The 16,515-nt window shown below is 38.5% G+C and overlaps 1 protein-coding gene across 3 annotated transcripts in view; it reads left to right on the top strand.

Annotated features, from left to right (window-relative positions):
- LOC149287487 (rho guanine nucleotide exchange factor 9-like) overlaps nt 1–16,515 on the top strand; it is a 133,238-nt gene that overhangs the window by 98,515 nt on the left and 18,208 nt on the right. For all 3 annotated transcript variants that reach the window (XM_089492804.1, XM_089492805.1, XM_089492803.1), the window contains 2 exons: nt 4,686–4,918; nt 9,955–10,084. In XM_089492804.1, coding sequence (XP_089348930.1) covers nt 4,686–4,918; nt 9,955–10,084 — 363 coding nt within the window. The remainder of the gene's footprint in view (nt 1–4,685; nt 4,919–9,954; nt 10,085–16,515) is intronic.

Here is a 16,515-nt window from a genome sequence, read left to right on the forward strand (position 1 = left end):
GTTAAAAAAGATTTGGAAATCATAAAACGCTGCTTGTACTTACTGCCCTATAACTTACAAAAAACAGCAAAAAAACATAAAAACATTGGGTATTTCTAAACTCAGGACAAGTAGTAGAATCTATTTAGCTAGTTTTTTTACTTGCTTTTTTAGGTGAGTAAAAGATTTTTCAAATAAAAGTCATAAAATGTGTTTTTTTTTCAATTTTTCACCATGTTTTTTTAATTTTTTTTATAGTAAATAAGATGATACGATCAAAATAATGGTATCTGAAGAAAGCCCATCTTGTCCTGAAAAAAACAATATATAACTTATGTGGGTACACTAAATGGGTGAGGAGAAAATTACAGCTGAACACAAGCACCACAAAAGTGTCAAAACAGCCTCGGTCCCACAGGGTACAAAACGAAAAATGAGCCCGGTCCTTAAGGGGATAATGTATTTTTTGTACTGTATAATGTTTTTTGTATTTGTTAAAAACAAAAAAAATCGGCATGTGTGTGTATGTAAGTGTGTCCCCCTATATGCCACTCTGCCTCCAGAAATGCCTTATACCCCCCTATATGCCACTCTGTCCCATGATATGCCTTTTAACCCCCTATATGCCAGAGTTGCATATAGGGGTATAAGGCATTTCTGGATGCAGAGTGACATATAGGGGGTCAAAAGGCATATCTGGAGGCAGAGTGGCATAAAGGGAGTTAAAAGGGATGTCATGGGGCAGAGGAGCATATAGTAGGGTATAAAGCATATTGGGGAGGCAGAGTGGCATATAGGGGGCATAAGGCTTTTCTGTAGGCAGAGTGCCCCATGATATGCCTTTTAACCCCCTTTATGCCACTCTGCCTCCAGAAATGCCTTATACCCCCCTATATGCCACTCTGTCCCATGATATGCCTTTTAACCCCCTATATGGCAGAGTGGCATATAGGGGGTTAGAAGGCATATCATGGGACAGAGTGGCATATAGGGGGTATAAGGCATTTCTGGCGGCAGAGTGGCATATAGGGGGTTAGAAGGCATATCAGGGGGGCAGAGTGGCAAGCCTGGGGGCAGAGGTGCATAACTCGGGGGTAGGTTGTCAAATGAAAGGAAATAAAAACCAAATATGTCTCAATCATAGCTTTTATTAAATATGGAAAAAAATAGTCTACATGAATTAATAAAGAAATAAAAGTTTCTTACCAGAATATCGTGAAGAATAATGTGATCAGTGTTTTGTTCCACTAAATAAAATGGAACTCTTTCATCTAACAATGTTCGCAGTAGTAAATGTTTTGATCCTATTATGTGTAATGTATTTAATTTATTAGGGCCTTTTAACACTTTTGCTTTCTGGCATTTTAATACAAATAATGAGATAAAAAGAATTGCACATAGTGTGACTCGGGTATGTATAAGGGGTGCGTGTGGGTATAAGAGCTTCACCGTGAGATAAACTATATGGGGCTGGTCTCCAAATTTTTCCAGGGCTGCTTTTCAGTCCCAGTCCGGCCCTGATTCTCGTGCAAGATTTAAAAGGGATCCTATCACCATAGTAACTGGAGAAATGCTATTTCCAGTTGGACCATTCTGTTGGTTGCTGTAAAGATAGGACCACTTATTGTATACAATATAATATGTTTTGTGTTAAAGGTTAGCGGTTTATTTTTTGCGTGCTGCTCTTATGTGCTCTTACAGTGCTCTGTGGATTTATCACAAAAGTGCAATACATGCACATTCTGTGACTAAATTGATTATATTTTTCCAGATATATGCCTAAAACAGATTTTCATCTACATGTTTGCTAGGAGATTAGCACTGTGTATGGGAGATATTGCATGTTCTACAATTTTTCAGTGGTAGGAGCACTTTAAATTGGAAAAGTTCCTTCAGAGGAAATTAATGGACAATGCCCTGGTGTAGAGCTGATATCTTTCTTTTGAAACTTTGGGAATAAGTATAAAAATAGTGACGAGGCACATCAGGTGTGATGTGTGCTTGGAGGAGAATGGAGGTTAATACATTAAGAATATGAGATAGGTATAATCTAAGACGAGAACAAGGACTTATTAAGATTTGAATGTTTACATCAGGAAAAATGGGCAAACTAGATGGGTTATATGGTTATCTGCTGTGAAATTCTATGCGTCTACGCATCTACCCAGAGCCTTCCCTTGCGGGATGCAACCAGGACTGCACACTGACGCCGGTGGGCAGTCCCGCTGACGGTGGGAGATCCCGCTGAAGTTAATGGGAGTTCCCGCTGACGTTAATGGGAGTTCCCGCTGATGTTAATGGGAGTTCCCGCTGATGTTAAGGGGAGTTCCCCCTGACGTTAATGGGAGTTGCCACTGACGTTAATGGGAGTTGCCACTGACGTTAATGGGAGTTCCCACTGACATCGGGGTCGTTCCCACTGACGGCAGCGGGAAACACTCCCATTTAAAGGAAAAATGGGCGGGGAGCGGGGCATGTCAAGACCCTACTCCTTTTGAGATGAAGCCCTTCTTGCAGAAGTTCACATGGTTAGGTGTTCAGAATTCATAGGGGATGAGTTGATCTATACATCTTTCCCGCAAACTCCTGGTTTAGTAAAAATGCCTAGGTGTGTATGGTATATTGTAGTTCAAAATATGAGCATGATCATACCTTGGAACTTGCTGGGCTTTACAGAGCCCCAGGTTAGTATGTTTTGTCATTGGGCAGGGTATCAGCGTTTGGTCATACATACTCCCAGCTCCTTTTCTCCCCCTTTCTAGCCTTGCCTTTTCACATGGCTTACCCCACTTGAATACGATGTTGTCTACCAGCTCATGCAGGAGGTGTAGTGCTTAGCCGGAAGAATGTAGATCATGAAGATTGTGGTTATGTGACCTCTTTCAACTAGAGCACTTGTCTTAAAGATATTCTATCCTGCTGGTCCATAATGATTGTAATCACAAACTAGAGATTTCATTTATCATTAAGTTAAGGTCTTACTTCTCAAGCGCATACCTTCAAATGCTTATTTTACCATTTTGGTAGTGTATTTCTTAGGTCACAAAGATTACTACACTTATCTCTAGCTCCATCAAAGGGACATGTGCTCCAAAACTTCTCTCTTTGCCTCAAGGGCATCAACAAAATGCATTGATGATTTCCCATTTTCAAAGCAATTAATTGCATTTGTCAATAGCAGAGGAGGGGTTAAACTGACAGGTAAGGGGAAGAGGTTGATGCAGGCTAAAATAAGCAGAAGGAGGCAATAGCTCTTAATGAGGGATCATTATGTCTAATTTTTCATTCTGATGAGACAGGTTGCATATGTTGAAGAGGATATAGGCAGTCAGGGAGTGGACAGGTCAAATAATTTGCATTGAATCAATATCTCTCATTACAGGAAGCTAGTTGGCTCATTGTGCCTAGTATTACTTAAAAACATAGTTATTCTGTGAACGACCAGTATCATGGCCCTGTCATCTTCAATGCTTAAGATAGCATGTTCTGAAGGTTAATAACAGAGTAATGTGTTCTAAGAAGACTTTTTTTGCGATCTTCCTTTTTATTTAATCTTAAGTAATACTAATAAGTTAACAAATTATATTGGATAGTGTACTTTAAAGAGTTTGAGGTGGATCCAGCGCCCAAAATGCTGGAATTGACCTTTGGAGATCAATGGATGTGCTGAAGCCTTCATGCAGTTCCCAGGTGTGCAGACGGTTGAACGTGTCAGCGTAATGCCCATGTATTAGCTGGACAGCCGGCTAGCACATATGTGTAGTCTCTTTGCCCAGGAGGCTAGAACAGATTAGGGCCTTATTCAATTGAGCACCCCGCACAGTTATGAGTTAGCTCAGTCAGACAGGAATGTTTTAAGGACTCATATTACATATTCAAGGGCCATCCCAGTCCTTTGTGGGATATCATGAGTGTCTTGGCTTTTGCAAAGGGAGTTATACCGGTAGTACAGAGCATCTATAACGTCATTTTGCATATTTTATTTGTTTGCAAAAGAACCAGTGGCTGTTCAGTAAGTAGTATCTGTATGCTGTTCAGTAGTAGCTGTATGCCATGATCAGCACTGTTTATAGAGCAGTGTACTCCTAATCCGATGTAATAGATGCATCTGCACACTCCAGGTCTGACTGTGAAAGTTATCTCAGAGAAGGGGCCACAGCTGGGGTCTCTTCCTGAGAAATAATGCAGCCATTAAAATGAAAGATTCCTAAATTACGATGAACAGATGTCTCCTTTAAGTGCGGATACACTGTGCATTGCAGCAAATACTTTAATCTGGTCCTGTTGTACACATGTAGCAATTACGTTCATTTAAAGGGGAATCTGAGCTTTCTGATCCGAACAGGTCTATAGTTTGGTGGGTGTTTATCGTTTAGGAATAGTGTACATAGAGAGAGTACTGGTATGGTGTAGGTGTCTGGAATTAATACATGAATGGTGTGTGTCTGGGTAAATTACTGATATTTTGTGTATGGGGGATGGTGCTGATATGGTGTAATTAGGAAGGAGTATTTGCGTGTTGTGTATCCGGGTGCTGTACTGGTATGGTGTGCTTAGTGGGGTTACTTTTGTGGTATGAGTGAGGAGTAATTGTTTCACTGTACATAATTTATCCTGTTAACATGAAATATATACTATTTCAACCATTTGTCAGCTCTTGTCTATTTTCTTTCTGATTCGATTTTCATTTGTCATTCTTTCTGTAGCAAGATGGCTTCTGGATTTACTCAGAGTACTGTAACAATCACTTGGATGCCTGTATGGAACTCTCCAAACTGATGAAAGATGGCAGGTATCAGCATTTCTTTGAGGCATGCCGGCTCTTGCAACAAATGATAGACATTGCCATTGATGGATTCCTTCTAACACCAGTGCAGAAGATCTGCAAATACCCTCTTCAGCTTGCGGAGCTACTAAAATACACAGCACAGGATCACAGGTAGGTATCTTCCAGTGGAAGTTGTGCCGGCAAAAAGCAAATGAATTAAAAAAGGCATGTGATGTGCGCAAAGCCATTCTAAACAACTGAAAAGGATTCAAACAGGCCATTGGATGGCCCATTTGGCCCTTTTCCTTAGTCACTGTATCCGTGCCATTCTGACTTGATCATGTATGTCTAAAAATTAAAGAGAAGAAAATCCATCTAGGATTTAAGGTGCTTTTCTCGGGTTCCAGTTAGCTCCATCTGCCCTTCTTTGTGGTCTTTCTACTAGAGTAAACAATAAATGTGTCATCCATTGTTGGCAGTGAGATGTTTGCTGCTCTGTTGATCTTTTTCTAAAAAAATGCATATTTCCTGATCCTCAGATTGCATTATAGCTAAGAATCGTGGGAGCTGTAATTCAGGAGAGACACTCTTTCTCTTGATCCTTATGCAATGTTATAATTAGTATACCCAGAAACATAAATATCTATATCACAACAAAGCATCAATTTGCTTCACTGTTACTGTAATATCTAATATCTCACTGCCATTCATTAAAAATCATTTCTGGCTCCTGGTAAATTATATACGAAAGGCAGGTGCCTGATGCATCCCTCTAATTAAAATAGGCTTTGAAGTCTGGTGGAATGAAATGAATACATAAAGCTAAAATCAATATCTTGACTGCAGTATCTTTCCTTGATAAAAAGGATTAGCCTACCACACAATCACTTTACTCTGTCCCTTTCTATCTACTATACAAATAAATTAAAACAAGACTGGATTGTAAGCTTTGTACCAGTTTATTATTGTTTGTGATTTTAAATTTATCCAACCGACTTTCATTGTAAGCGCTATGTAATCTGCTGCTAATCAGCGCTACGTAATCTGAATGTAATCTAAAAAAAAAGGGAGAAACCAAACATTCTTATATTTAATACATATATTTTTCAGGGCTGCATCCAGACAAGCAGTGACATGCATATGTTATTTTGTATAGATATACCCAGTCGTATTTTAACCTTTGGGCTTGCTGTAGGCATAGCCTGTGGCAGCGCCGCCAGTGGCTTCCTCCTTTTCTCATATGTCCGGTAAACTAAAAGGCATTGTGTGATTTCAAGAAATGGAAGGCCAGGACATGACATCATATCCCGGAGTGCCTTATCATAAAAGCATGCAGAGCCTTTTAATGAAGAGTATGAAGGGTGTGCTGAGCCATCACATCATCCATTACGTTATTAGGTTGGTTGGGGAGATCAAGGAACTGCCGCCGCACAAGGCCTAGTGGGCTTAGGCCAGGATACATCACTGGATATACCAATGGTTTGTGGTGTTACTAACCTTACAGAAAATCTATTAATATTCTTTGTAGATAGAATGCTCTGTAGCCATTATAGATATTACAGTGTCAGTGATCAAGAATTACTGCTCAGTCCTCAGACAGAGCTCTATTGTTAAATACACGGCATCTGTAACTAAAGATTGAATGATTAGACTGTTTAAGTATTCTACCAAGATGAAGAAATATATCAGTCTAAATCATATTATATTGGGATAAGATGATTATAAAACAAATATAAGATAAAAATGTCAGTAACCAAAATAGAATAGCTGGAATAGTCTGCTATGTTAGAAAGTGGACAATATGATAGTAAGGTCAATGTGAATTTTCTTTAAAATGTAAAGTAATAAATATGTATTATAGGCCCAATAGAGATGCTCATCATTTATAGCATTGCATGGATAGATGGCAATGTAGAACACAGCCTACAGACCGGAAAACAATATATATATGATTCTGGTATAGAATATATTGGTTTTTTTTTCAGAATGTTTTCCCTGTCACATAGACCGATTGTAGAAACATAGAAATTGACAGCAGACAGCATTCAGTTGGCCCACATAGTCTGCCCATTTTTCCTGTTGTAAGAGATTGAAAACCTTAATCAGTCCTCTGCCTCATCTTAGAATCAGAATAACCATATGCCTATCCCATGCGTGTTTGAATTCCCCTCTACCAATAAATATTATAGCATCATTTAGGGTGTTATTATTGGGAAGTAGGGATATTTTAACTGACCTAAATGACTTGTGAGGGAAAATATACATAAGTATATTACTTCATGCCTTCCTTCTCATGGCTCTGTCTACTCAAACTGTGAGAGCCAAACAGCTTCCACCGAAGGGTAATCAGGCAGCTTGCGTGGCAGATATCTAAGATGGCAGCTCCCTCTAGAAAACAATTAAGAGGATTACTAACATAGGATAGTTCTGGAGCGTTTCTTTCAAAAAACGTTTCATTGGATTCATAAAACAGCACCAGACTTCACATTTTCTTTGGATTTTCAAAACTGCAACTTGCTGCAATATGCTTATATTGAGCTTTTTCCCCACTGACCCAAACACATTGATGCATTGAAAACTGATGATCATGAAACTAGAGTGATTGCCTTGGTGTAGAACAAGCCCAATACCCGACCATGGCATTGTCTAGTCTATAATGATATCTCTATGAACAATTTAACTGCAATGATTTGCGGCATCTTTCCCTGGCCATACAAAATTGCAGATGGTTTCGGAACCCATGAGACATTGGGGAACTTTTTTCACTGTAATCCATCTAGTTCTAAATGTTTTATAATGCAGAATTTTTACATATCCGATAGCTCATCTAAACAAAAATGTTTACTTTAATTTCCTAGATTAGCTGTGATTACAACTATGCCCCAATTAGCTGATTTGCTAAAAATGAAAATGAAATACTTTCAAGACTTTTCTGCACTTTAGCACCTTACATAATACCTTCAATGACAAAGAAGGTTAACATTTTAGAAATCAAGGTGTTAAAAGAGTAGAAACATATTTTATATAAGATATTGCAGCCAGTGGACATTATGTGAGTTATGAGAACAGCACCTCCAAGCACCAAGTATTTTATCTGTAGTTTTTTGGTTAGACAGGACTGGGTCAGTCTGATGTCTACAGGGCAGAAAGATCAATGAGTTAATATGAGAAGCATCCAAAAAAGGCTGGGACATCTGTAACAGAAACTAATATGATGAACCAGGGGACTCTTGTGGTGGTGACAGGACATTCTTCTTAACAGTACAGCGCTACAAGTTGTCCTGTTACAATGTGTCAACTATAAGTAATGTTTAGATTAAAACCCGTAGTGTCTTGGTGGAGCCTACTGGGCATTTAATGGAAAACTGGCCTGTTATCTGAGAAACATTATTTGTAACGGCTCTGCCTATCATGTATTGGCGTCTGTGCATTTGGCATATTTGTGCTCAGTTCAGCGGCTTTTCAGACATTCAGGCATTCCATGATTCTATGCAAACTCATCTCTGACTCTGTATCATTGTGTCTGACTATCTATCTGTCTATCTATCTATCTATCTATCTATCTATCTATCCATCTATGTATCTATGTATCTGTCTAACTATCGCAAGCATTTAAATGCTACAAAGCAAGGTAGCAAACAAAGATATCCGGTGTTCATAGCAAATCTGTAATTGTACAATGTACAATGTACAAATGCAACAATTGTCATGTAGAGTTTCTGAGTGCGGAAACAAAATAATTTTTCTGGAAATTATCTAAAAGGTTCAAAATTAAAATAAGTGTGCAAGGTCTACTGTTGAATTGTTTTTCATTGAAAATCAGTATTTAATTGAATTTGGCATTCTCTAAGTGATTTGGGGCTACCGCTCTCTTAGACTGTGCAGTTGATCTCAGTAGATTCCTTCGGTATCCCACATAGCGGCAAATTTAATGTAAGCTGTTTCATTTAGCATGGTTCAAATTTGTGCAGCTGTAGAATATAAGCCATCACTGGCAAATGTAGCCATATTTGCAGGTATAAGATGCTTTCCAACTGTCGTGAAACTTTCATGACACTCAGTATACATCCTAAAATAAAAGTTTCCATAACAGTTGTTACTCCTCAACAGGATGACAATTATTCTACAAGAGTTGGAGAGCTACCTGTTGGCTTTCCCTGCTCTAAGGGCTGCAGTGCCATCTAGTGTTAGGTAGCTGCTGGAGCACTGGATGACATCTGATGCTCTTGGAGCTACTTGGCTTACCTGGTAATTTGAGTTGACATCCTGCATCTTATGCTGGTATTTTATGTATATGTTATGTCCACAGAACTAGCAGTCAGGTTCAGCATCATAATTCATTAGCTGAAACCCTAAAACCATTTCTCAAACTTTGCATTTTAAATCAGATTTTATACATAATTCTTAATCCTCATACAAAAAGACATGCGAAAGGACAAGACTTGTGTAAGTAATACAAATATAAGTTAGTTCCAATTAACTACCCTTACTTACAGTTAGCTATTAGGAAGTGTTCACACAGATCACTTCTGTAATGTAGAAATATAGTAGTACAATTGAAAAGGGGTGTTGATCACCCATCAAACTAGTTTTGTTAAGAATGAAATGAGTGCGGTCCCAAAGATTTTTGCATTTTTTGTTCCATGATTCATGTGAAATATATTTACTCACAAAAAGCTGACTATTGCTCAGTTTTACCTTCCCATATACTGCAAGACGCCACTTTATGTCATGTTGGTCAGTGATATATGTAATACTATTATATGTCCTGGAAAAAAAAGCAGATTTCATAATCTTAGTTCTGTGATTGTTGAATACAATAAAAACAGATATGCACAAACCTTGTTCTAACCGTAAGAGAACTGTGAATGAGTAAATTCTTAACTGGTATATTAAAGGGAGCCGTAGAACTGTTACTTAATATGCAATCTAATTCATAAAAACCCTGCAAAGGACATCTGCTGTATATAATCACTTAGACTAATCTGAAAGTTGTATGAGCTGTTAAGGAGCATGTACTTTACATATACATTTCAATATTTAACTATTCTGTTGTTATGGACCTTTCAAGCAGAGCAGCAGTTTAGCTGAACTCTGTAAGCATGTCAGACCTGAGTGTGGGATGTTGAAGAATACGCAAGTGGTAGATATGTCCTGCTGTTCCGATTCACATCACTTTGGCTGATTTTGTTATTTTGTTTCCACAGTGATTACAGGTACGTGGCAGCTGCTCTTGCTGTCATGAGAAACGTCACTCAACAGATCAATGAGCGGAAGAGGAGACTGGAAAATATTGATAAAATTGCTCAGTGGCAAGCATCAGTCCTGGATTGGGAGGTGAGCGACCAACTTTGAACAGTTAATCAGGGTATACATGGGCTAAAAATTGAGCCAGACTATTTGGATATCCCTGTACAATAATTATAAGTGGCTTTTATTTCCACTTTTGCTAGTAATCATTGCTAAAATATTTTCCTAGAATAAGCCTGCAATTAGGAACTAAGTGAAGTATTCTGAAACTGGGTCTATATCGGTTATGTGCGGTCATATGCTTTTATCCAGTATTCTGTTAGATGGCAGTGTTTGTGGCAGGTGTCCTCTGAATGATTTTGATATATAGCTATATATATATATATATATATATATATATATATATATATATATATATATATATATATGTAGCTATAGAGCTATCACCAGTCACAGACAATTGCCTTGGTGTTTAACAACAGCTTGACATTTGTATTTCACAATCACCTACTGTTACAGGTAAGGAAGGTAAACTTTAAGACAAGGGCTAATTATGGCTTAAGAGTTGCCTATCATGGAGATAAAGTAGATGTTATCTATTCTAAGTGATGTTAATACAAAGCAACAGGCTAAAATATATTTGTGTATACTACCCTGATGAAGACCTTAGGGTTAAGCGTTGGCAGCTATGTAGTAACTATTATTTTCTCATTTAAGAGTGTGTGTGTTCTATTTTCCTTTATTTTATGGTAATATCCTTGTAGGCACGTCCATCAAAATATTACTGCTAGAAACACACATATACTTTATTTGAGTTTAGTTTTTTTTTTAAATTTTAGAGCTGGTCATCATTTCTAGTGAATGATAAGGTTTTGAAAGGTCTTCAGAAAAACCTGTTGAGACCCAGCTACAAATCAACTGTGTTGGTAATATATATCAGGTTTCAGATGATGGATTTTAATGTGGTATGCACATAGAGGTCATCCCTTTAGAGAACAGTCACCTTTGTCAAGCTTGGGTCAGACTGATTGATATGTTATTTCAGTTATTGGAAATGTGCTTAGTTCCAGGGGTTAACCGATTCACGTGTTGTGCTTTCTGCATTTATATGCATTGCATTATTTTTACGATTAGCCTGTGCCTCTATTTGTCAGTAACTCCTGAAACCAAAATAACGAATAACGATCTGTTATATTTGCTTCTGCATTGTAGCTGCGATTGGCTACTTGTAAGAATTTTACCCTCTGCCCATGTGTATTAATTACAAAAAATATTATTCTTAACCACTCTAGATTTTAGCTAAAAATAACAACACAATGAATCTGTATTTTTGGTAAGAAAGTAGATTGTAAAACATAATTATGCATATTACACATGAGATAATTCAAATCAACTTAGGTTTACAATTAAGTCTTATATTTAATTGAAAGCTTTAAATAATCACATGTTAAATAAAATGTTCAGTTAGAAGGTAGAGATATATTTATTAAAGCAAAACTGGAGTAATTGTGGGGAAAGTATAAGAACCTTTTTTAATAATATTGAACAGTGAGCTTGCTCCATAATTCCTCTAGCTTTACTTTAATAAACAATGTATTTTGTGCTGTAACAGCTCCCACAAATAACCTTTTCACAAGTGAAGTCTACTAAATTGTATTCTTGGTGAGTAACGTGGTTTGATACCTACTACTCACCACCGAACGTGATAATGCAGCTATAGTAAGGCTACAAGCAGGACCCTCTTTATCCAACGTATTGGTTTATCTCAGTCTGTGAGTTCTAGTTTTGTCATACTCATTTGAATACATGTACTGTAAGAAGCCGCGTAAGTTGTTGGCGCTATAAAAGTGAAAGATGCATCGCCACCTGCAGATCAAAGCACTGGCTGTGCTATCGTGAAGCACCAGTGCAAACCCTAAGGAATGGTGATGTCTGATATGTGATTCCAGAGCCTGGGCTTGACCTCCAAAAATAAAAATAGTTAGAGGGTCAACTGTCACTTACTAGCCCGGTATGTGTTTGAGTCCATTCAGTACCATGGATAGGGGCTGGCAATGTGACCATGCTATTGCTGACTACTAATCTCATTATACTGCAGGGAGCCTCACTCTTAATGTACGGTACGTGCTAAGGCATCCTGCACACTTTATTCCAGGCAATGTAAGGCGATACGGCATCCCCTGTAAGAAGTACTGTTTATTAGAAAAATATAAGTACATTTTCATAACAGTGCCCCTGGATATTTGCGGTGTTTGAGTCTAAGTATAACTGTACATGGGAAGCATTTGTAGTTAAAATGTGTGTGTATTATTATTATTTTTTTTTTACTGCAGTAAAATTGGTACGACCATATTTCTGCAGTATAAAGGCATCACACGTTATCCAGCACCAAGAGATAGGAAAGGGTTAATGTGTCTGATGATGCGGAAAAACGCAGTTTCTCCAGGCTTGTATACATGATGTGTTCCCGACTGCATCTGTTATCTGACTGAGCCAGGCCCCTCTAAATAAGGAGTCACAGCTGTGTGCTTCACTGACCCCCAAATAATCCTCGGCAGAGCTCATAGGGAGCCGTGACTGGCAGCTGTGAGACCCAAAGAACCTAATTGAAACCAAATTGAATATTTTGCTGTAGAAACAAGTGCAACAGGCGTGCATTATTGGTTGTTGTGTATGTTCCTGATTATATTAACACCATGTAGTGCGACAACAATTTACTGTTCAATGTAAGAAATATCCTTGGAACATATTTCAAATGATATTTTTCAAGAAGGTTCTATTTACACATATCACCGGCATGAGAAGTATCTTTTTCACTGTACATCTATGCATTGTTTCATTCTTTGTGATTGCCTTCATTCATAATACATGTTAGTCTTGGTTAGTTTTTGGATCCATGGAATTTACCAAGGCAGGGTCATCTCTCGCATCCTGCAGCCCAGGTGGCTATACCAGCTAAATAGCTGGCATAGCCATGCTTATTGTGCATGTTGTGTCTGACAAACTGTATTGAAAAATTATAAAAACCACCGAAAAGACCCAGCGAAGTGACTTGGAAGTATAGGCTCTTTAATTCCTGTATGTAGAATTACATGCAAAGGCCAAAGTTTCTGGTGGTGGTTTAAAAACTTAAAATCTGAGCAGCTCAGGTGGCAGTTGCCCTTTTGCCAGTCTTCCTCTGAACAAGAGAAATTGATTTGCACACTGACACAACCCCGCATATTAGGGGTATCAGTATAACCTGGACTGCCAGTAGTCTCGAATGGATAAAGCTCCAAACATTTGCCCTAGATTTATCATCAGTCAAGGGTTCTGATGGACTCCCTTTGAGTTGTCTTCTCCAGCAGGATATGTGTTAACGGGCTTTCTGCATAATACAGGAACTGCCTACGTAGCTGTCAACTCAAATGCTTTCATGTGTGCTCAGATTCTCCAGCAAGGCATTGAAACTCACATTTAAAAGCCCTTTTTTCATGCCTTCTCACATCAAACGCTGGGCTGAAAACCGTGCATCGTGCCGCTAAGATGCTGTTCTGGAGACAGGGGCAGCTTGATCAGCAAATCTCTTGAGGAAAATAAAGTCAGAGACTACAACAGGCTTTTCAAACAACAGAAAGCATCAAAAAGGGAGCCTGGAAAAAAAGACACTGCTTTTGCTTTTCCTCTTGTCTGATCTTCCCCTCGCCTGCAGTACTAATCAGTCTGCGAGTATCTAATTAGAACACAGCTATGTTGCTCACTAAATCAGGAATTACTGAACCCACTCCACAAATAAATAACTCCCTTTCATACACTGTGGCTGAACAATATTATCAGTTATAGACATTGTGGTAAAGTGTATGGGAAAGTGGTTGATGGGATATATATCTCACCTGGTTTCCTCAGCCAGGCACGGTAGCAAACCCAGGAGCCCTCAGGTGAGGCTTCCTAAGCTCATTACTGGGGAGGAAGCCTTAAAAGAGAGGGCTGGTGGGTTTGCAGGGTGGAGGAGGGACTGAGGCAGGGAGCAGCTGCAGCCCACCAGGTATGAAGCTTTATCTATGGAAAACCTGTTACTTTGCTTTGTGCCAGACCTTAGGCTTGTAGAGAGGTATCCGGATGTTTAGTTAGAGCCGGACAGGCTTAGAGTTTGTTTTGTTTACAAGGTGCTCTGTGCCTACAGCATCCAAATAAACACGCTTTACCTTTGAAACCTGTGTGAATACTGTCATTGCCGCCCCATGCGTGAGATGTTCCCTACAACATCTTTTAACAGTTTTTCCTTTGCATTCACTAAGCTATAATTTTTGGTACACTTATGGAAACATTGTGTAGAAGACCAAAATATTGTGGCACTTCAATACTCTACATCTATAAAGCATTTACAACCATATCTTACAGCCACTCTAAACACAACTCACAATCAACTAACACAGGTTAGTCTGGAAAGTACTGTGTGTTAAGGTCGCAGTCTCTGGACCATATGAGAACACTTAGAACACTTGGATTTCCACGGTATGGTCCATTCAATGGGAACATTGAATCTGTTAAATATAGAGCAGTCGAAACATCAATCATTGGAGCATTAATGTTTTGCAGCTTATTGTTTAGCCCCAGAATAGGCAGAGGTCATTGATCAAAGTTAAAGGACAGTCACTAGGGAAGCTAAGGGTCAAAACTGTGATTAACAAAGCTAGGTATAGAAAACACACCAAATCTCTGGATAGGAACACAGGAGAACAGGAATCATGTTCTCTTAACAATTTTGTCGGCCTATTTGTGTCTAAGCATCCGGATCACAGTGGTTACAACTACCAAAAGAAGACTGCCAGACCCTTGCTGTTGCATGTGTTTGATTTGGAAAGACAGAGGGAACTGCATAACCCATAGATAACCCTATTTCTTTATGCACAGAATATCATAAAATACCCCAATAATCTATCACGTATACATCCATAAATTCAGTTTATAACTTATTTTTTGTAGCGGTTTCTTGTTTAGGGAGTACCTATAAACTAAGTATGTGAAACTAAAATACATATTTAAACTATGTGTATTATCAAAATACAGATTTTGTCAGTTGCCTTGTACATTATCACACAATTAACCACAAGGTAACCAAAGCTACTGTCACTAAAAGTGGGTGATGTAAGTAGCTGTCTCCTTATATTGCATTTTAAATGTAGATGAACAAAAATGCATAGCTGTAATCTTAAACCATTAATTTAAAGAGAAGAGAAGTTGTGCTTGTAATATTCTAGTACTTCAGAGGGAAAACCCAGGACACATCATGGTGCCATTAAATACAAGAAAGAAAAGTGTGCCCCAATCAGACAGACATAGCTTCAATCACCTTCAGCATGCCCAAGGATTTGATGTTCTGGCTTGTCTAGAAATCATCAAGGTACCCTGATGATTGGTGCACAAGCCAGTACTTGTCCCTGCATGCATTATCTTTATCAAAGTTATTTTCACATTTTTGAGAGCTTTATTGTCTTCTGGATGTTTATCTAGGAAAAGTGAATAGTTAAACAGAAACACAGTTATGGAATATATAAAATATATTAAAATGTTACTTTTTGGGGGGGGTGGCCACATACTGAACTAGGACTAGAAATGAACCATTTGGAGGGACCAGATATTGACACTGTCTTAGCATAAATCTCTATGATTTGCTGTTTCGGGTGGATGGCCCCATTTAAGTTGATGTTCATCCATTTTTAAACTACAAATACAATAATTCTGGGACTTGTAGCAGTTCAAAAACAGCTGATGCCACTACTTCTTGGTGACCTTTGAAGTAGTGTAATGAACAGAGTTTCCCTACAACGATTGTACTGGTGACCTGCAGTGTTGTTTGTTTTAGCATGTGTGTCCTATAAAGCATAAATCATTTATGTTTTTGCAAGGCTTTTGATAATATTTACACAATTAGCAGCCAAACAGTTGCTTTGCAACTGTTGCTGAACTACTTATGCATTAAAGAAGCATAAGGAGCACGTAACACAGGGGGTAACTAGGTGGCAAGAGCATTTACAATTAAAATTCCCCAATGGTCCTTTTATTCATTGTCTTGTGGGGGGAGCAGGGAGATCTGGCCAAGGTCTGCCTTTTCCTGTACCTTTAGTAAGTATAAAATAAGAATGCTGCTTTATGGGTTAATCCAACCATTAGTCTGATGTCTCTTACAGAAGGCTCTGCTCACCCTGCTACCCACAAGGCAACCAGGATTAAAAGATACAGGTTAAAGAGGTGCTCAGCCTTCTGGAACTTGGAGCTGAGCCAATGATGGCACATGTCTAGAGGTCCATAGATACATTTCATTCCATGAATATACATATGTATCTTGTTGTAAACAAACCCTATAAAAATGTGTCTGTTACAAGGCCTTGCAGTTGTAGTTTACCAACAACTGGAAGCCTGATGGTTGAGGGACTATGTATAGAACCATGGAAAAATAACAAAATGAATCTGCAAGCAAATTAAAAATAGACACAGTTCAGCATGTATTTGCACTTAATGTAGAGGGCTGGGAATGT

The sequence above is a fragment of the Sceloporus occidentalis genome, unplaced genomic scaffold, assembly GCF_023333645.1.
Source record: "Sceloporus occidentalis isolate IW3139 unplaced genomic scaffold, rSceOcc1.0.p SCAF_60, whole genome shotgun sequence".
NCBI lineage: Eukaryota > Metazoa > Chordata > Lepidosauria > Squamata > Phrynosomatidae > Sceloporus > Sceloporus occidentalis.